The sequence below is a fragment of the Leptopilina heterotoma genome, unplaced genomic scaffold (assembly GCF_015476425.1).
Source record: "Leptopilina heterotoma isolate Lh14 unplaced genomic scaffold, ASM1547642v1 Lhet_279, whole genome shotgun sequence".
NCBI lineage: Eukaryota > Metazoa > Arthropoda > Insecta > Hymenoptera > Figitidae > Leptopilina > Leptopilina heterotoma.
This window is the reverse complement of record NW_025110987.1, coordinates 1,391,810-1,413,045: the sequence shown is the minus strand read 5'-3', so window position 1 is coordinate 1,413,045 and position 21,236 is coordinate 1,391,810. Positions and strand designations below refer to the sequence as shown.

Below are 21,236 nucleotides of genomic sequence, written 5' to 3'. Positions count from 1 at the left end.
ATTATTAACGCTAAACATGAGCTTATTTTTATCAGATCAAGAACGGATGCTAACGCAGTGTTGCAAGTAGCACCTTTAGAAGATTTTAAAATTGTCATTGGAAAAATTGAATGGTTATTACCGTACATAAAATTATCAGATGCTCGAAAGTCTAAATTATTAAAATATATTGAAAAAGATCCATCTATTCCAATAAGTTTTAGAACTTGGGAATTGTATGAATATCCTTTATTATCAATTACTCCTAAGCATATTTGGAGTGTAAAAACTTCAAGTCAATTAGAGAAACCTAGATTTATTGTATTAGGGTTTCAGAGAAACAGAAAAAATAATACAGTTCAAAACTCTAGTTATTTTGATCATTGTGATTTATCTGATTTCAAATTATTTTTAAATTCACAATGTTATCCTTATGGCAACATGAATCTGAATATTGGTAGAAACCAGTACTCTACTTTATATGAAATGTTTACAAATTTTCAAGCTTCTTATTATAGTAAAGAGTCTTAACCAATTTTAGCAAAAAAAGAATTTTTACAATATGCTCCTTTAGTTGTAGTAGATTGTTCAAAACAAAATGAGTCTTTAAAAAGTGGACCAGTAGATATCCGCTTAGAATTTGAATCAAAAGAAAATTTTCCCGCCAATACTTCAGCTCATTGCTTAATGTTGCATGACCGCATCGTTGAATATAAACCAATCAGTGGAATTGTTAAAAAAATTGTTTAACTTTAAGCTTATATATATTTAACTCTTTACGCGTAATGAGATTAGTTGATTTAAAAATGCAGTACTTGATGGATGTGCAAGGATTCAAATTGCCAATTAATGGATTTGTTTTAAAAGAATTAGCTATGGTTTCTGTAAACAATGATTCAATACCAATAAATATGGTTTTCCAACCTCCTTGTCCATGGAATTGCATCACAAATAAATATAAATGTATCAATCGTTGGTTAGAAAATAATTTCCATGGTATTCGTTGGAATGCTGGTGATGTACCGTACGTTTATTTAAAAGAAATTTTAGAAAATGTGTTTAAAGAAGCAAAGACAATTTATGTTAAAGGTTTAGAGAAGAAAAAATGGTTAAAAAGCTTAATCCATGAGAAATATTGTATTGAAATTATCGACATGAATGATTTAAATTGTCCTTCATTAAAAAAGTTAAACATTGAAACATGTATTGGAACTTGTTTAAAACATTTAATCAACAAGAAAAATTTTACTTGTGCTCTTCAGAATGTTATAAACTTAAAAACATGGTTCTGCAAAAACTGTAATATTTGAGTATTTTAGTTTAAAATGTGTATTCTATTTTTTCCTCAATAAAATTATGAAATATCAATTGGACTGTAATTATTATTCCTAACCTAACCCTATTATTTTCAGGTATAAGAAACAACAACATTAATTTTGATTACATTTATTTATTATAATAAATTACAATATTTTTTAAGTATAATTTATTGTAAAAATTGTATAAAGTAAACAATAGAGAACTAATACAAACTAACATTTTATACATCAATTTCATCTATTTCCATTGGCTGTTGGTGTTGGTAACCCCAAGGAATGGTGTCAGTTTTCCCTGGTATCAAAATTCTTTTATCATCCTGCCAACTTAAAGCAATTTTATTTTGTTTGAGAGTAAATACTTCATGTTTTTTGCTGCGTATAAAGTGCTGAGATCGGATCAGGTTTTCATTTTCATTGAGAGTATGCTTAAAATCATCGAATCCTATTTTTTTTAAAGTTGAATATTTTACCCCTTTTGCTTTCTTTTTAGCTTCCTCATCACCCCATAACTTGAATGCATATAGTTTTGATCTTAGACCTATAAATTCGTCTACAATTTTACCGTTATTTTCGTCTTTCATAAGACCCAGGATTTTTTTGTTTGCAAGTGGTATATTATAAATGTTGTTTTCAGGATAATCGGACGTATCGAATTTATGTAAATCTCTTTTAATATAATCATAAAAATTTGGTACTGTGATTTGATAAACAAGACTGTCAGTATCTGTGTAGAGAAATTTTGCAGAATCACTGAAAGTCTCTTTAATGTAATTGTAATGAAAGTCATATGTTATTATCTTTGATATGTCTAAAATAGTGAATTGTTCATTAGCTTGTAAAAATTCTTCTCAAATTCATTACTCGATTTTTTTCTAAGCTCGGTATTTAAATCAATGTAGGGTTTTAACTACTGCTTTTGCTTAAATTTTAAAACTCTATGTATTTTAGTTAATTTCATTCCCAAAGATAAATATAACTTTAAATTTCTATAGTGAATTGTATAGTTCTTCTTTGGTAATAAATTTGGAATTAATTTAGGAATTGTACATTTTGGGAGAGGAGGTATGAAATGTTTAGGACATAAGGGCAAGTCTTTATGTGAATCATGAAGTTCAGTTGGATAATCTAAATCTACTTCAAGAATATATCCTTCTGGAGAATCATCTGGAATATTCAAGAAAAAGTCATTACTATAATTTTCAAACCATTCAAAACACAGCCACACAAAAAAAAACTTCTGATCTGGGGGTCTCACTATGTAGACTTTATGTTTTTTGGGTCGCTGAATCCGAATCCGAGGTCCATTTAACCCCATCAGATCAGGATTTTGACATAACTTCAAAAACCCAATATGGCGGACACATTTTTGAAAAGTTCATTGGATTCGCTTGAAATTCGTTACTCGGGGGTTTTTGGGGTCGCTGATTACGAATTTGAAGTCTGATTTCAAAAATTCAAAATGGCGGATCCACTATGGCGGACACGTTTTTGAAAAATTCATCGGATTCGCTTGAAATTCGTTACTCTGGGGTTTCTGGGGTCGCTAATTATGAATCTGATGTCGGTTTTTCAAAATTCAAAATGGCGGATCCAATATGGCTGACACAGAGATATTGGATCCGCCATTTTGAATTTTGAAAAACCGACATCAGATTCGTAATCAGCGACCCCAGAAACCCCAGAGTAACGAATTTCAAGCGAATCCGATGAATTTTTCAAAAACGTGTCCGCCATAGTGGATCCGCTATTTTGAATTTTTGAAATCAGACTTCAAATTCGTAATCAGCGACCCCAAAAACCCCCGAGTAACGAATTTCAAGCGAATCCAATGAACTTTTCAAAAATGTGTCCGCCATATTGGGTTTTTGAGGTTATGTCAAAATCCTGATCTGATGGGGTTAAATGGACCTCGGATTCGGATTCAGCGACCCAAAAAACATAAAGTGTACATAGTGAGACCCACAGATCAGAACTTTTTTTTTGTGTGGCTGTGAAATCTGTATATGGCAAGCTCTCGCTCATAGAAGCACCATACTGATTATTTATATCGAAATACATTATATAAGATTCTGGTATTAAGGGATTAAAATCTTTTTCCATAAATCTATCATTAGCTTTCGCGTATCTGTTTGAGCATTGTGAAACTCCACCTCTTATACCTTTTTCAATAAAAAGCAACATTTCCACATCTGTCAACAATTCAAGTTTTATGTCTGTGTACTTGAGCATAGCGTCAAATGCCAGTCCTGGGGCTGTATAGTAATGTAACGCGTCCAAGTTATAAGTTGTAAAACAAGTTTTTCTAAAATTTTCAAAAATGTCGGCAAGTAGTAGAACGTCAGTCTGTAAGTACAAGTCAGAGTATTCTCCTATTGTTTTTAAATTAAACTTTTTCCAATACGTTACATGCATGCTGATAGTCTTCGTCTGAAATATGAGAGTCATTTAATTTAGAATAGAAAGACTTTTTTACTGGCAATTGACCTTCTTCTAATTTTTCCCAGCTACTAACATATTCGTAAGGAAATATTCCTTTTCTTGTCAATAAATTAAACTCGTCGACATTTTTACAATACTTTTTAGTAATTTTTTTCTCATCATTTTCAAGATAGGAGGATAATTTGTCTAAACTGCTTGGCATAAATCTAAATGAATCAAGAAATCTTAATACTACTTTTGTACCTTTGACATATTTTGACAATGAAATGTACTTTTCCTTGTTTATTGGTAACAGTTTAATTTCACCCTCAAAAGATGTTGCTAAAGCTTTAATAATGAAATGTGCATCATATCCTGACAAGTTGTGAAAAATTATGGGAACAACATGTGAATCTTTATAATTTACATTGCAACCCTGATGTGCCGGACCACGATATTTTACCGTGAAATGACAATGATCGTGGTGTTTAATGTCATCTTTTTTAAAAGGTTTTTTACAAATATGACAAATTGTTGCTGAATTAAATTGAGTTTGTTGTATAAAAGTTAAATTTTCCATTGGAATAATATTTGTAAAATAAGAATCCACACTAATTGCCAACTCTTTCAATTGACTGATAAACCACTGAATACAATCTGGACCTCGATATGATTTAAATTCTGAAAGAGAGTCATCAAAACTACACTTTAGATAAAATGCAACGCTAGTAGGAATATGTTTCTGATATGTTGATGTGTTGGTGTGTGTACTTGCTATAGGTTCTAAGAGACTTTCATACACAAACAAAGACAAACACAGCATACACGAAAAAAAGCATACACGACAAAGAGAACATTTTCTTTATTTCTGTAATTTTTAAATTTTAAAATTTTGTCCTCTTCTTTAGGTAAAATTACTCGACACTGGTTTATTTTATCACAATCCAATTTATTATTATTAAATGATTTTTCATATTTAAAATGACATAAACATCTGTCACAAAGTATGGTTCGATTATGGTCTTTTGTTATTTGAGATTTTACTAAACGAGATAAATTTTTAATCCCAGCAAAGTGGTAAAATTCATTGTTTTCTTTAAACTGAATTTCATCATTTTTAATCATTCCCTCACAGCACCGGGATATTCAGGATATCCCAGAGACGTCCTGGGGATATCGATTTGTTTTCGGAAGTTTGGATATCTCTGGGATATCCTAGGGACGTCCATGGATATCCAGAGGATAATCCAGGGATATCCAAACTTCCGAAAACAAATCGATATCCCCAGGACGTCTCTGGGATATCCTGAATATCCCGGTGCTGTGAGGGTTAACAAATGAATTGTTGGTTTATCTGATTTATTTTTACTTAAATAAATTGGAATAATTTCATTCTTTGTATTCCTTTTGTGAACTCCGTAAACATTAATACTTAAATTGTTTAATTTTTCAAATTTTGGAACATCATTCAGAGAAATTGGGAAATTTATACCCTCATACTTTAATACTTCATTAAAATCTGGATATGCATTGGTTCTACTTAAATGCTTTTCAGCAGGAAAAAGAGCAGCTATTACAGACCATAAAAAGCAAAATTCATCATCATTTTTTATATTTACAACAGCTCTTTTATTCTTTATAAACTTTGGCATTCTTATAAAAGTTGAGTACCCAGCCGCAAGAGGGACATATTTATTTATATTAACACTTAAATTTATAATTTCATTTAAAGACCAACCTGACTTTTTTTGTTGAAAATCATCAATCTTAACTAGAAGCTTTTCACGTATTTTATGATCAAACCATTCGTCAAAATTTGTTGATTCTAAAATTTGCCGCAAGAATAACATTAACTTTCATGTTTCCCGTCTTTTTAAATGCATTTTTTAATCGAGAAATAATCATTTTCTTTGCATCACTAAGAAAACTGTCTATATTTTTATGTTTTAAATTTATAACTACACCTGTTCTAATTCGATTCTCAAAAGCATTCTCTAATTCTTCCCACCTGATCCATCTCTCATCCTTTTTAAATAAGCCCGTTCCTGTTCTTCTTAGTTTCTTAAACTTTCTGCTATTCGCTTTCAATAGTCCAATAGTTGACAAAATCTTTCTTTTCTCTCCACATGACACGGATCCATTTCTTAACAATTTATTCAATAATCGAATTTTCTTTACACTATTATTTATCCAAAAATTTAATTCCTCTGTTGTAGTTTTTTTACTTAATGTTTTAAGAGCATTGTTTATAATTGTCACAAAATCTTTACAATAACTGGAGCTTTTATTAGTTTCCAGAACTTTAACTGCTTTGTTTAATTTTTCTAAATTCATTTTTATCACTTGAATTGAAACGATTAGTTTTTTTGCTAAAATGATTAACTCCGATCAGACTATAGTTGAACTTTTAACGTTAGCAATTTCTTACAGTAAGATGTTTAAGCGCACTTGAATTTCACTATGCTTTGCTAATAATATGTTCATCAGCCAACTTAAACTGCAGGAATGATTTCGTTCAGAAAAATTGCCCTCTTTATATACACAAGATATGACCTATTTGACCTTGAAGTTAATTATAGATTTCGTGGAATTGCGGTAAGATCAAAAGCATTCTTATGAAAGTACCGAAAATGTTTGTAAAAATTCCTTAGATAAAACTTAGTCAAAACAAAATAAATAAACTGTATAATAAAACAGACCGAAAGCAATAAATCAAAGATATCAAATTACATGTAAAACAATAGCTTAAATAAAGAAAATAATTCCAGGAAATAAATAGGTATCAAATTACTCGTGGGAAAAATTCTTTAGATAAATCACAAACCGAAAGCAATAAATCAAAGATATTATAAACAACAAGTAGATGGTAAAAATTCCTTAGATAAGAATCTAATAAACAAGATATCAAATTACACATGTCAAAATTCTAGGAAGTATGACGTCATTTCCGGCTCAGCATCGTGCCCCCCGTGATGTCATATCCACCTCAGAATCATGGTCTGACACCCCCCCCCCGTGATATCATATCCGCCTCAGAATCGTATCCTCCCCGTGATGTCATATCCGCCTCTTAATCGCACCCTCACCCATGATGTCATATCCGCATCAGAATCGTGGCCTCCCCGTGATATCATATCCGCCTCAGAATCGCACCCTCACCCATGATGTCATATCCGCATCAGAATCATGGTCTGAATATTACCCCCCCCCCCCCCTTGTGATGTGATATCCGCCTTAGCATCACAATACTTACCTCTTATCACATGCTGATCAAAGTGCATCAAAAATCTCATACCAAATGATCATGTTCACACATATCCAAATAGCGTATATACTTAGATTCAAAATTTAAATTTTCGCGCCAAAACTCAGGTATGCGCATGTGCAGTTCAATTTTAGTGGGTTAGAACTCTCCCTGTATATCTACTATTAATTTTGCACATTTTTTAATTACTTCTCCGTCAGAAAATGATTTTTCAGCTTTAATAATTTCCAAGGCTACATCATAAGAAGCTTTAAGTGCTTTGTCCGAATCAGAATTTAAATCTACATTAACTTTGTCTACTTCTGCAACTACATTTTTTATGCCTGATTCTACAGTTTCCTTACTAGCTTTATACGATTTTAGTAAGGTAGATTTTTCATCATCAGTATAATTTTTGTATTTATCATGATGAAAATTTTGATAATGGCGTCGAAGAGAATATTTTCTTATTGTTTTAAATTCTTTTTCACAAATAATGCATAAAACCTTATTACTGCTATTTAGAGTTACTAAATATTCAGTTTCCCATTGGGCCTGAAAGGAAGAATTAGAATATTTTGGGAGTGACATTTCCTCATAAATACCCACAAAGCATTAAAATAAAAAAAAATGTTAAAGCGAAATGGACTGTCACATATAAGAGATTAAATTGTTTTAATTAAAAATATTAAACACAAACAGTAATTAAAAGAAACAAAAAGAAATTAATTTAAATACACAATGACATTTTACACAAAATAATCTACATAAATAAAAATAATAAAACGAAATATAATTTTTTAAGTTAAAAATACGCAAACAAAATAATAATACAAGAAAAACAATAGAAAGCTAGTTGGGAAAATATAGAAGCGCTATCACGTGGGCCAGGTAACATGGATATGAGGGACTGTTGTTGAGAAGCGAAAGAGGAGAAGTTGCGCTTTGCGGTGCGCACTCGTTGTAGGGGAGAAAGAGTGGTGGAATTCGCCTTGCACCGATTTGCACATTTTCGTTAGGTTGGACGTGCCTGCAATAGATGACACTATATTCCATATCAAATAACTACCAGGGTAGTCAGAATAACGTCTAGGCATCCCTCTTAACCCTAAAAAATGTTGTGGAAAGAAAGTTATATTGACCCCAATAAATATTACAAGAAATTGAATTATTAACCATTTATAATTTAAAGTAAATCCAGTAATTAAAGGGAATCAAAAAATGAAACCTCCAATAACAGAAAATACAGCCCCTATTGATAAAACATAATGAAAATGAGCTACAACATAGTAAGTATCATTCATAACTATATCCAAAGAAGAATTTGATAAAGTGACCCCTGTTATTCCCCCTAAAGAAAATAAAAAAATAAAACCAATAACTCACATTATTATTACTCTAAAATCTACTTTAACCCCTATCATTGTAACTAATCATTTAAATACTTTAATTCCTGTAGGAACTGCAATAATTATTGTTATTGATGAATAATAAGCCAGAGTATCTACATCTATCCTTACTGTAAATATATGATGCCCTCATACAATAAATCCTAACCCTCCAATTGAAATTATAGCATATATTATTCCTAACCTTCCAAATAAACCTTTTTTCCCACATTCAGTAAAAATTATGTGAGACACTATTCCAAACCCAGGTAAAATTAAAATATAACCTCAGGATGACCAAAAAATCAAAATAAATGTTGCTACAAAATTGGATCTCCCCTCCCACAGGGTCATAAAAAGAATTATTTAAATTTCGATCAAATAATAACATTGTAATTCCTCCTGCTAAAACAGGTAATGACAATAACAATAGAATAGTTGTTAAAAAAATTGCTAACACAAAAAATGTAATTTTATCTATAGATATTAAATAAGGTCGTATATTAATAATTGTAGTAATAAAATTAATTTATCCTAAAATTGAAAATACCCCCCTTAAATGTAATGAAAAAATTAATAAATCAGTTAAAACCCCAGGATGACTATCTCTTAGAGATAAAGGAGGATACACAGTTCACCCTGTACCTGCTCCATGATCAATTATTATTCTTGACAATATTAAAATTATTGAAGAAAATAAACTTATATTATTTAAACGTGAAAACGCTATATCTGGAACTGTAAGTATTAAAGGAACTAAATAATTCCTAAACCCCCTAACTATAATTGGTATCACCATAAAAAATTATAATAAATGCATGCACCGTAACAATAGAATTATAAATTTGATCATTATTAATTAATTGCCCAGGCATCCCTAATTCTATTCGAACAATTAACATTAACCTTAACCCTGCCCCTACGATAGTAGGGGCAACCCTGACCAAATCCCAAATACAAAGTATATAACTCTAATATCTTTATGATTAGAAGAAAAAAATCACATATTAATATATTGACACAATTAATCTTAATTAAAAAATTATTTTTTCAGTGTAAATGAAATATTTTAAGTTAAATTAAAAATTAAGTAATATGTATGACTTAAGTAATAAATTGTAAATTTATTCAAAAATATTAAACTATTTCATTACTATTTTAAACCATTAATAAACATTAAGGGGTTACGCACACTTAGGATTTTTAAAAAATCGATTTTTTAAAATGCATTTTCTAAAAGTATACCATTTCAAAGGTATTCTCTGAAAATTTGAGACAAATCGGACTATTATTTATGGAGATATAGAATTTTGAATAGAGCCGTCTCAGCCGTTACTGTGGCCAGGCGGCGGGATTCTAAACTTTGAACTCGTTTTTCTCAAAACCATGTTTTGGGAGTCGGTGATCACTGTAACTTGAGAACGGCTTTACCGATCGGTTTGAAATTTTTACCACTTATTTTTTATATAATTGACCGGTACTGGAACGAAGGATTTTTTTTGACAATAATTTTATTTTATAGCTGAAAAGGTGAGTAAAATTTTGACTTTCAACATCCGCCATTTTGCGAAAAATCAAAATTTTTCAAATCCCTTCGTTCAAGTACCGCATTATATCATTACCTAACGATTTCTTCTTCGCGATTTGATTTTAGATGATCCAGTCAAGAGATAGCGTGATCACCGCGAAACCATTTTTATTTAAGGAGCTTACGCAAATGTTCTATCATTCGCATATTTCTTTATATTTATGGACTATAATTTCAGAAAATTTTCTTAAAACATATATATTTAATGTGGAAAAAGATTTGTTATTAATTATTTTAAAGTGTAGCCACAAAAAATTCCTAAAAACAGCTGTTTTGAAGCTCTAACTGTACGTAACCCCTTAATAAATATTAATAAATATTAATTTATCTTTATTTTTATCAATACTTAAGTTAAGAATTTTTTTAGGTACAAGAACCAACATAATACTATTCCTTTGATTAATAATTGAAATAAATATAATTTCATTTATTCCAATTATTTACTTTTTAAACACTCCTTCTAGTAAAGATATTTTTATAAAATATGTTTTAATTCAAAGATTTAGATCATCTTCAATATTAATATCCATATTTTTTTATTCTTTAATAAACTATTGAAGTCTCATATTTCTATTAATAATTTTATTATCTATTTTAATAAAAATAGGAACTTGACCATTTTTATGATGATACATACATTTAGTAATTAATATAGATTGATCAAGAAATTTTTTGTTAATAACTTCACAAAAATATTACCTTTTTATATATTTCATAATATTAACTCAATTAAAGAAATTTTATACATAATTAATTTAATTTACTTAATTTTAATTTTAAACCTAATTTCCAGATTTTTTATTATTCAAGATACCAACTTATTAAAACTTATTTTTAGTTCCTTATCTATAAATCAAATAACCTGATTCCTAAACTTATTAATTTGAGACTATTCAATATGATCTAATTACTTTATAATTTACTCTATTATTTTATTTATTGCTACATCCATATTTAATTTCTTTAATCTTAATTTAATTCATGATATCCATTTTATTCCATTTTATTACAAAATTTTAATTTTAATAATCTTTTTTATTATATTACCTCCAACAATTAATTTTGATTTAAAAGTTTTATCAATTAAAATTTCTACTTTAAATTTCTACTTTTTATTTCTTTTATTATATTATGCTTATCCACAATTTTTGCTTTTTTTACTTAAAAATTTTATTTCCTTCAATTTTATTTTTCAAAAGTTCTAACTACTTTAATTTCAAATATTTTATTAATTTTGATAAAACATCTTTAATTTTTATAGCAACTATTTACTTTACACTATTTTATTGAATATTTTAAATTCAAATGCATAATAGTTAAAATCTATAACATTTTTTTTTTTGCTTAGGGACTTTTGGGAAATCTGCCTACAAATACCTTGGATTTCGCACTCCAAGGTTATGTGGGGTTGGTATAATGAAACAAAAGGGAAATATAAAGAAAAAATAAATTAATTATACTGGAGATAATAAATAATTAGTGTAGAGATTTTGTAGTTTATATGATCAAATTTAAAATGAAAAAAACTAAATTTTTTTAGACGTTTCGATCCTAGTTTTGATCCTCTTCAGTAATTTTATTGATATTCTGGAAATTACATATATTTTAGTTTAATAATAAAATGGTAATGAAATATTAGTATATACATGAATTAAGAATAAATGAAATTTATTAAGAAGACATTGAAACTCATACCTGGTTACATAACAAAATTTTTGCACATTATTGTTGTTTCACTGTTTATTTATTTCTTTATTTATTACATTCTCATCACATGAGAAGGTATTAGTTTTGGTCGAATTTTGACTTTTGCTAATTTTATGAAATCTTTACGTTTTGAGGTGCCCTGAGTCCGAAAAACATAGTCCGGCGAGTGCGTCTGTCTGTCTGTCTGTCTGTCCGTCTGTAGACGGTAATATGTTGTTCCCACGATAACTCTTGAAAAACTTATCGGATCGTTTTTAAATTCAACACACTTAAACTTGGTGTAAAAATGAAGGCTAAGTTCGTTAACCAGCCATTTTCGTTGAAAACTACAAAAACAACGGTAGTTTCAAAATTTTGAAAAATCAATTTTTTTAAATTTCAGAATTTTTAACTTTATTTTATTTTAGATTAGAAAAATACAAACAACTTTTCTCTATAACATTTTTTCATAAAAACTCAATTTTCGAAGTTATAGTCTCTTAAATGGTCAAAAAACACTTAAAAAATCCTAAAATAACACTAAAAATCGAATTTTTTTAAAGGAATAAAAATCAGTCAATTGATTTTGACATATTCTCACCCTAAAATACTTAAAAAACATACTTCAACACAAAAAACTCGTAATTTCCAGAAAAATCACTCTCTATATATATTTTTTGTGCACTTTTTTGATAAAAAATCAATATTCCGACTTCATTATCTCCGACGTTCTGGCATATGCGATTTTGCTACCAGAGACTTTTTTTCTCGGCTTTGCATCAGCTACAACTTTGCTGTTGACAACTTTTTGCCCAACGCAAAACTTTTCGAGTTATTTTTTAAAAACTGTCAAAAAACTAAATTTTTTACATTCTCATCACATGAGAAGGTATTAGTTTTGGTCGAATTTTGACTTTTGCTAATTTTATGAAATCTTTACGTTTTGAGGTGCCCTGAGTCCGAAAAACATAGTCCGGCGAGTGCGTCTGTCTGTGTGTCTGTCTGTCTGTCTGTCTGTCCGTCTGTAGACGGTAATATGTTGTTCCCACGATAACTCTTGAAAAACTTATCGGATCGTTTTTAAATTCAACACACTTAAACTTGGTGTAAAAATGAAGGCTAAGTTCGTTAACCAGCTATTTTCGTCAGAAACAATTTTTTTTCTTTTTTAAGTTTTTGGGTCAGTCAGTTTGGGAGCGTTCACAAATGATGTTACGTTTTTGGGGGCATGGGGGTCTTTACTATATACTCTACTGTATTTTTGCATGTGAAATTGCATGAAATTGCGTGACAGGGAAGGAGGGGTCTAAAATCCCGAAAAATTGCGTGACTTCATTTGTGAACGCTCCCTTAACTGTGTTTAAAAATTTGTTATTGATTTTGTGAAATGTTATAACTTTTATAAAAATCCGTTGTTTTCAACAACTTGATAATAATAGTTTAAAAATATTTTAGCTGCTTCTGCAAATCATGTTTCTGCTAAGAGAGTTAGTATAATTAAAAATAACTTCACAATTTTAATCATCGAGACCAAAAATTAGAGTTGTGCAAAAAGCTTGAAGCTCGAAGCTTGATCGAGAATTTCATTTTTTGAGTCGAGCCGGGCCTAATCAGTTCGAGCTGAGCCGAGCTGTGTAAAAAGCTCGAATAGTTTCGAGTACTTGAATTCACTCTAGTGCTCAAATTTAATCAAGTCCTCGAATTTACATGAGTACTCGAATTTTTCGAGTACTTGAAGTCCCTCAAGTACTCGAAAATGTCGAGTACTTGATACATCGAGCCGGCTTGGCTCGGCTCGAGAAAATTTCGGCTTGGCTCGGATCGACATTTCGAGCTTTTTGCACATCTCTACCAAAAATATACATTTTAATCCACTTAATCTCGCAATCATCAGCAAAGAAGAACATGTGATGAGAATGTAATCCTTAAAGTCGTAGTAACTTTAAGAAAAAAATGTTTTATTAAACATATAACAGGAAATAATAACAAGAACACAAATAATGCACAACAGTTGCAGACCATCGCGAGCCATTTGCGCGCGAAGCGCGCAACATCACACGGAGCGCGACGTGCGAAATAATCGCCGGAGCGCGAAGCGCGACGATAAATATTCGCGCGCCCCGAGGCGCGCTGAAACTTGCGAGCGAAGCGAGCCTCCGCGCGAAGCGCGGATGAGAATGTGTCCGCGCTTGCGCGGACAGATTTTTTTTTAAAACACTTGTAAACAATATTAATGCATTGAGATGTGAGATAAACTTGAGAAGTGAGATGTGATATGTTTGGCTGTTTTTTAAATACTGAAGACTTTTGACTTTTCGGTTTTAAGTTAACATGTGTTTTAACTTTTATGGTTTGTAAAGATTCTGTATGGCGACTAAGTGGTTGGAAGAAATTGTGTGAGATATAGTAATATGAGAAATATATATTTTCTAATTTTCTTTTATTTTATTTTCTTTTAAATTTATTTATTTTTTTATTTATTTAATTTATTTGTTTATTTATTTATTTTTTTCCTATAATTTTTTGTATAGTTTTTTTTTCTTGGTATAAATTATTTTTTAAATCTTTTGAGAAGTGGTAAATAAATTTCTGATAGATGTTCAATATCTTTTCTTTCGTTAACCGAGTTTGAAGTGACAATGCGAGTCATTTCTAAAACCAATCTTTTTTTATATTTTTCAGTTTTATTTAAAATTGTTGTATTATCGAAGTCGAAAGTGTGGTTATATTTGTTAATATGTCTAGTTATTGCTGTTTGTTTGTCATGTGGTTTTAAATAGTCTCTTTTGTGTTCATAGAGACGGTTTTTTAGAAATCTTTTCGTTTGTCCAACATAATTGCCTGGACAATTGTTACAAGAAATGGAATAAACTATATTTGAATTTTGTTCCTTTGTTAGTTTGTTTTTATTGCTTGTGAATATTTGTGAAAGATTGTTAGTTGATTTAAACGAAGTGTTAATATGTTCTTTTTTCAAGATTTTTGCTCATTTTTCTGACATATTTTTTATATAAGGTAAAGATATAAATGTTTTAGAATCAATGGGTTGTTGATTCTGAATTTGGTTTTGTGTTGAATTTTTTTCCCTATCATTTAAGGTTGTTAATCTTTTTTTAATATTTGTTTCTATAAATTGAATGGGAAATTCATTATTTATAAGAAGTTTTTTGATTTTAACCAAATTGTCATTATGAAACGGATTGTCTGAAAATTTAATAGCTCTATCTACTAAATTATTTATAACATTTATTTTATATGTTTTCGCTTGATTAGATTCAAAATGTAAATATCTTCCTGAAAAAATGTCTTTTTGGAACCAATTCGTTATAATTTTTTCATTGTCTTTTATTAACGTAACATCTAAGAAATTAATTTGACAATTCTTTTCTAATTCATATGTAAATTGAATATTTTTGAATTTACTATTGAAAAGATTATAGAAATTTTCTACTAAAAATTTTAACATCTTTTTGCCCCTTTTTCTTAAATTTCTTCTAAAACTTATGAGAAAACCAGTTTTCCATTACTGAAAAAAGTTAATTAATAAAAATAACTCATTTAATTAGAAGTTATTAAACTAGTTTAATTTATTACTTATAAATATAATTAAAGTTCCCCCCCATTAATAGATATTTATTTATTATTTTTCTTACATATAAAAATTAGCATTTTTCAAAAAAATGCCTCAAATTTTTACAAATTTTTTACATAAATTTTTTTATACTTTTATTTTATCATTAATATTAACATTTTAAACTTAACTTAAAAATTATAATTTTTATTATACTATAAAATCATTACTAACTTATATAAAATTCAATATTTTTATATTAACATTTTAAACTTAATTTAAAAATTAAAATTTTTATTAGACTATAAAATCATTACTAACCTAAAATTTCTAATTAAAAAAAAAGTTTTAAAAAATCATTATAATTTCATTATAAAAATTTATAAATTATAATATTTTAAATTTCTCAATATATTATTTATTACTCATTAGCATTCTCAAAGACCAGATCTCGTCAATGTTAATTTATTAAATTAAAAAAAATCAGTTTAGTTAAAATTACGATACAAAGTAAATTCTCTTTTTATTTTTGGTTTTCAAACTTGAAATGTCTCGCTTTAGTTTCGCCAATAAAGAGTGTTAATTTTACAACCAAAAGGATCATTTGGATCTTTTCATCGAAAACCACAAGGCGTGGTCACGCCATTTTGCACAGGCCTTTAAATTCGTTGAATAAAAATAATATTTTTTGTGTATAATTCGTGCATTCAATTTTTGTATAAAAAAGAACCCACTTCTCATCGGTCAATCTCAAACAACTATAATAATTCAAATTTTTCATTATATTATTTATTATATTGTTTACCATCAAGATACAATTTATTACCTATTTTTATTTTGTTATTAAAATATTTTAAATACTTCAATACCATCTATATTAATATTTTTTATAAAAATATCTATTATATTTTTTATTTTATTATTAAAATTATATTTTAAATACTTCTTATGATCCTATAATAGAAAGAGACCTAATTTTGTACCAACACTTATTTTGATTTTTTGGTCATCCTGAGGTTTATATTTTAATTTTACCTGGGTTTGGAATAGTGTCTCACATAATTTTTAGGGTTCCGTACACCATAGGTGTACTGACGGAACCCTTATGAAATCACTCGTGTGTCCGTCCCAGCCACGCAAAATGGGCTGTCCCCCCCTTAACTTTTACAAATCTCAACCTGGTGAGTTGAAATTCGGTAGGGATCTTCAGTTTCAAGTGCAGATTACAGGAAAAATATAGCGAACCTGATTGGTGGAGATATTTGGGAAATAGGAGGGAAAGAAATTCAATTTTTTCGAAAAAATTGCAAGAAATGACCCTTTTCCCCCCCTTAACTTTTACAAATCTCAACCTTATGAGCTGAAATTCGGTAGGGATCTGCAGTTTCAAGTGCAGATTACAGGAAAAATATAGCGAACCTGATTGGTGGAGATATTTGGGAAATAGGAGGGAAAGAAATTGAATTTTTTTGAAAATATTGCAAAAAATGACCCTGTCCCCCCCAATTAACTTTTACAAATCTCAACCTTATGAGCCGAAATTCGGTAGGGATCTTCAGTTTCAAGTGTAGATTACAGGAAAAATATAGCGAACCTGATGGGTGGAGATATTTGGGAAATAGGAGGGAAGGAAATTGAATTTTTTTGAAAAAATTGCAAAAAATGACCCTGTCCCCCCCTCCTTAACTTTTACAAATCTCAACCTTATGAGCTGAAATTCGGTAGGGATCTTCAGTTTCAAGTGCAGATTACAGGAAAAATATAGCGAACCTGATTGGTGGAGATACTTGGGCAATAGGAGGGAAAGAAATTGAATTTTTTGAAAAAATTGCAAAAATTGACCCTGTCCCCCCCCCCTTAACTTTTACAAATCTCAACCTTATGAGCTGAAATTCGGTAGGGATCTTCAGTTTCAAGTGCAGATTACAGGAAAAATATAGCGAACCTGATTGGTGGAGATATTTGGGAAATAGGAGGGAAAGAAATTGAATTTTTTTGAAAAAATTGCAAAAAATGACCCTGTCCCCCCCTTAACTTTTACAAATCTCAACCTTATGAGCTGAAATTCGGTAGGGATCTTCAGTTTCAAGTGCAGATTAAGGTAAAAATATAGCGAACCTGATTGGTGGAGATATTTGGGAAATAGGGGGGAAAGAAATTGCATTTTTTTGAAAAAATTGCAAAAAATGACCCTGTCCCCCCCCTTAACTTTAACAAATCTCAACCTTATGAGCTGAAATTCGGTAGGGATCTTCAGTTTCAAGTGCAGATTACAGAAAAAATATAGCGAACCTGATTGGTGGAGATATTTGGGAAATAGGAGGGAAAGAAATTGAATTTTTTTGAAAAAAATGACCCTGTCCCCCCCTCCTTAACTTTTACAAATCTCAACCTTATGAGCTGAAATTCGGTAGGGATCTTCAGTTTCAAGTGTAGATTACAGGAAAAATATAGCGAACCTGATGGGTGGAGATATTTGGGAAATAGGAGGGAAGGAAATTGAATTTTTTTGAAAAAATTGCAAAAAATGACCCTGTCCCCCCCTCCTTAACTTTTACAAATCTCAACCTTATGAGCTGAAATTCGGTAGGGATCTTCAGTTTCAAGTGTAGATTACAGGAAAAATATAGCGAACCTGATGGGTGGAGATATTTGGGAAATAGGAGGGAAGGAAATTGAATTTTTTTGAAAAAATTGCAAAAAATGACCCTGTCCCCCCCTCCTTAACTTTTACAAATCTCAACCTTATGAGCTGAAATTCGGTAGGGATCTTCAGTTTCAAGTGCAGATTACAGGAAAAATATAGCGAACCTGATTGGTGGAGATACTTGGGCAATAGGAGGGAAAGAAATTGAATTTTTTGAAAAAATTGCAAAAATTGACCCTGTCCCCCCCCCCTTAACTTTTACAAATCTCAACCTTATGAGCTGAAATTCGGTAGGGATCTTCAGTTTCAAGTGCAGATTACAGGAAAAATATAGCGAACCTGATTGGTGGAGATATTTGGGAAATAGGAGGGAAAGAAATTGAATTTTTTTGAAAAAATTGCAAAAAATGACCCTGTCCCCCCCTTAACTTTTACAAATCTCAACCTTATGAGCTGAAATTTGGTAGGGATCTTCAGTTTCAAGTGCAGATTAAGGTAAAAATATAGCGAACCTGATTGGTGGAGATATTTGGGAAATAGGGGGGAAAGAAATTGCATTTTTTTGAAAAAATTGCAAAAAATGACCCTGTCCCCCCCCTTAACTTTAACAAATCTCAACCTTATGAGCTGAAATTCGGTAGGGATCTTCAGTTTCAAGTGCAGATTACAGAAAAAATATAGCGAACCTGATTGGTGGAGATATTTGGGAAATAGGAGGGAAAGAAATTGAATTTTTTTGAAAAAAATGACCCTGTCCCCCCCTTAACTTTTACAAATCTCAACCTTATGAGCTGAAATTCGGTAGGGATCTGCAGTTTCAAGTGCAGATTACAGGAAAAATATAGCGAACCTGATTGGTGGAGATATTTGGGAAATAGGAGGGAAAGAAATTGAATTTTTTTGAAAAAATTGCAAAAAATGACCCTGTCGCCCCCAATTAACTTTTACAAATCTCAACCTTATGAGCCGAAATTCGGTAGGGATCTTCAGTTTCAAGTGCAGATTACAGGAAAAATATAGCGAACCTGATGGGTGGAGATATTTGGGAAATAGGAGGGAAGGAAATTGAATTTTTTTGAAAAAATTGCAAAAAATGACCCTGTCCCCCCTTTTAACTTTTACAAATCTCAACCTTATGAGCTGAAATTCGGTAGGGATCTTCAGTTTCAAATTCAGATTACAGGAAAAATATAGCGAACCCGATTGACGGACATATTTGCGAACTAAGAGGGAAAGAAATTGAATTTTTTTGGAAAAATTGAAAAAATTACCCTGTCCTCCCCCTTTAAATTTTAAAAATCTTAACTTGATTAGCTGAAATTCGGTAGGGATCTTCAGTTTCAATTGCAGATTACAGGAAAAATATAGCGAACTCGATTGACGGACATATTTGCGAACTAGGAGGGAAAGAAATTGAATTTTTACGAAAAAATTGCAAAAAATGACACTTTTCTCTTCCCCTTTTGAACTTTTAGGAATCTTAATTTGATGAGCTGAAATTCGGTAGGGATCTTCATTTTTAAGTGAAGATTAAGGTAAAAATATGGCGAACATGATTGTTTGAGGTATTTGCGAAATTTAAGGGCAAGAATTTGAGTTTTTTGAAAAAATTACAGTGTCACTAATTTAACTTTTATAAATTTAAATGTGGTGAGTTAAAATTCAGGTTGTATATTTTTTTTAAGTGCAAATTACAGAAAAATAAAGATAATGTGATTGGCGAAGATAAAAATAAAATAAAAATAAATATATATATATATATAAAATAAATAAAATAAATATATTATATATGTTAATATTAATCAATCATTTTTCTTATATATATATATATATATATATATATTTATAAAAAATGAGTTTAGTTTTGGTGTACGGAACCCTCGATCTTAGTGCGAGTGCAACTCGCACTTGTCCGGTTTTGTTTTTTGAATTTGGTTCTTTAAGAAGATTCGTTAGTAATTAAAGGTTCATTAATGTCTTTATTAGTTAATGTGTTAGTACCGTTATTATTTTTAACATTGGGACTGTCGTTGGAAATTAAATCAGATTGTTTCGAATCAATCGAAATAGAATCGAAATAGAAGGTGACACACCACCCAGAAAAAAATCTAATAAATAAAAACTGTCATTTTAAAAATTTGTTGTCGACAACACACTCATACCGTCATTATATATCGTTAAACAATTCGTTAAGAAAAATACAGTCGTAAACCTATCGTTCTAATTAATCTTCTGAAATTTGATCGATGTCACCAATAAGGTTATTGATTTGTGACATGACCTGGGTCTCCGACAAAGGTTGCTTGTCATTTGTGTGAGAAACATCATGATTGTGATCGCTTGAATCAATTTCCTCCATGTCTTGGACGTCGTGGTCTTGACAGTTTCTCGGCTCCTTAATTTTTTTGACTAAATCGTCCCAATCGTTTTTGAGGGAATTCTTGCCTTAAAAGAAAAATTTCGAAATAGAATATCAAAATACACAGTCGTTAATTAAGGCAAAAGTTGTAAGAAAATAACTATCTGTTCTTGAATCATCGAAACAGAACTCATGTTATGATGATTCAGAACTGACTTGTTTCGTTACACATGTTACTACCAAGTGCAACATAAAAAAATCTAGTTGTTATCAGTGTTCTGGAGTGAACACAACTCCATTAGAGAGAACAACAACCCAGAAGAACGGTTTTATGTGTTTTTAAAATAAAAAGAGTAATTTGAAAACTATAGACAAACCGTTAGTAATAAATTCAGTCATCAATACTTTCGTTTATTAATTTAACTGTAATTGAAATTTTCAAGTTTCACTGAATTTGTAACATTTCGTTTATAATTTGTTATTTTGTGAAACGGAACTCTTTATTTATTTGTAATTATCGTGATTTTTAATTGCCAAAAGAATAGCTCGACGGATGAAGTCCGGGTACTTAGTTTAGTTAAATTTAGCAAATTAGTCTTAAAATCTTTATCAAAACAGTATTTAAGTTAAGGACCGTTACATACTATGATTTACAGTAAGGTATAGTCATTAATAAGGCACTAATTAAACCTTTGTAAGAAAGTATATTTTAGTAACAAATAAAAGAATAACAAAATATCATAAACAAAATAAATTTAGATTAACAAAATAAATCGTAGAAATACTAATAATAAAATATCGTTCGCTAGTTTATTATCCAAGAATAGTGACTCATATTATCTTACCGTTTCACTATTGAACGTTTCCCTTAATACATAATTACCGAGTTTACATTACGTTACTTTACTAACGAGTTATGCGTTAATAGATTTAATTATTCCCGAAGCTAGTCATAAATTTACTTCCCGATTATCATATTGGACGGTTACGTAGATAGTGCACTCTAGGGGAGACGATTCCGCAATATTTCACTAGGG

At 30.0% G+C, this 21,236-nt stretch overlaps 2 protein-coding genes across 6 annotated transcripts in view; one reads left to right on the top strand and one right to left on the bottom strand.

The window, feature by feature from the left end:
- Nucleotides 1–21,236, top strand: part of LOC122504126 (peroxidasin-like protein) — a 316,998-nt gene that overhangs the window by 21,537 nt on the left and 274,225 nt on the right. The gene's annotated exons all lie outside the window — the stretch shown is intronic.
- LOC122504128 overlaps nucleotides 19,800–21,236 on the bottom strand; it is a 116,478-nt gene continuing 115,041 nt past the window's right edge. Inside the window, exon 3 of the mRNA XM_043615059.1 lies at nucleotides 19,800–20,285. Within this exon, the coding sequence (XP_043470994.1) occupies nucleotides 20,065–20,285 (221 nt within the window). The 3' untranslated portion in view covers nucleotides 19,800–20,064. The remainder of the gene's footprint in view (nucleotides 20,286–21,236) is intronic.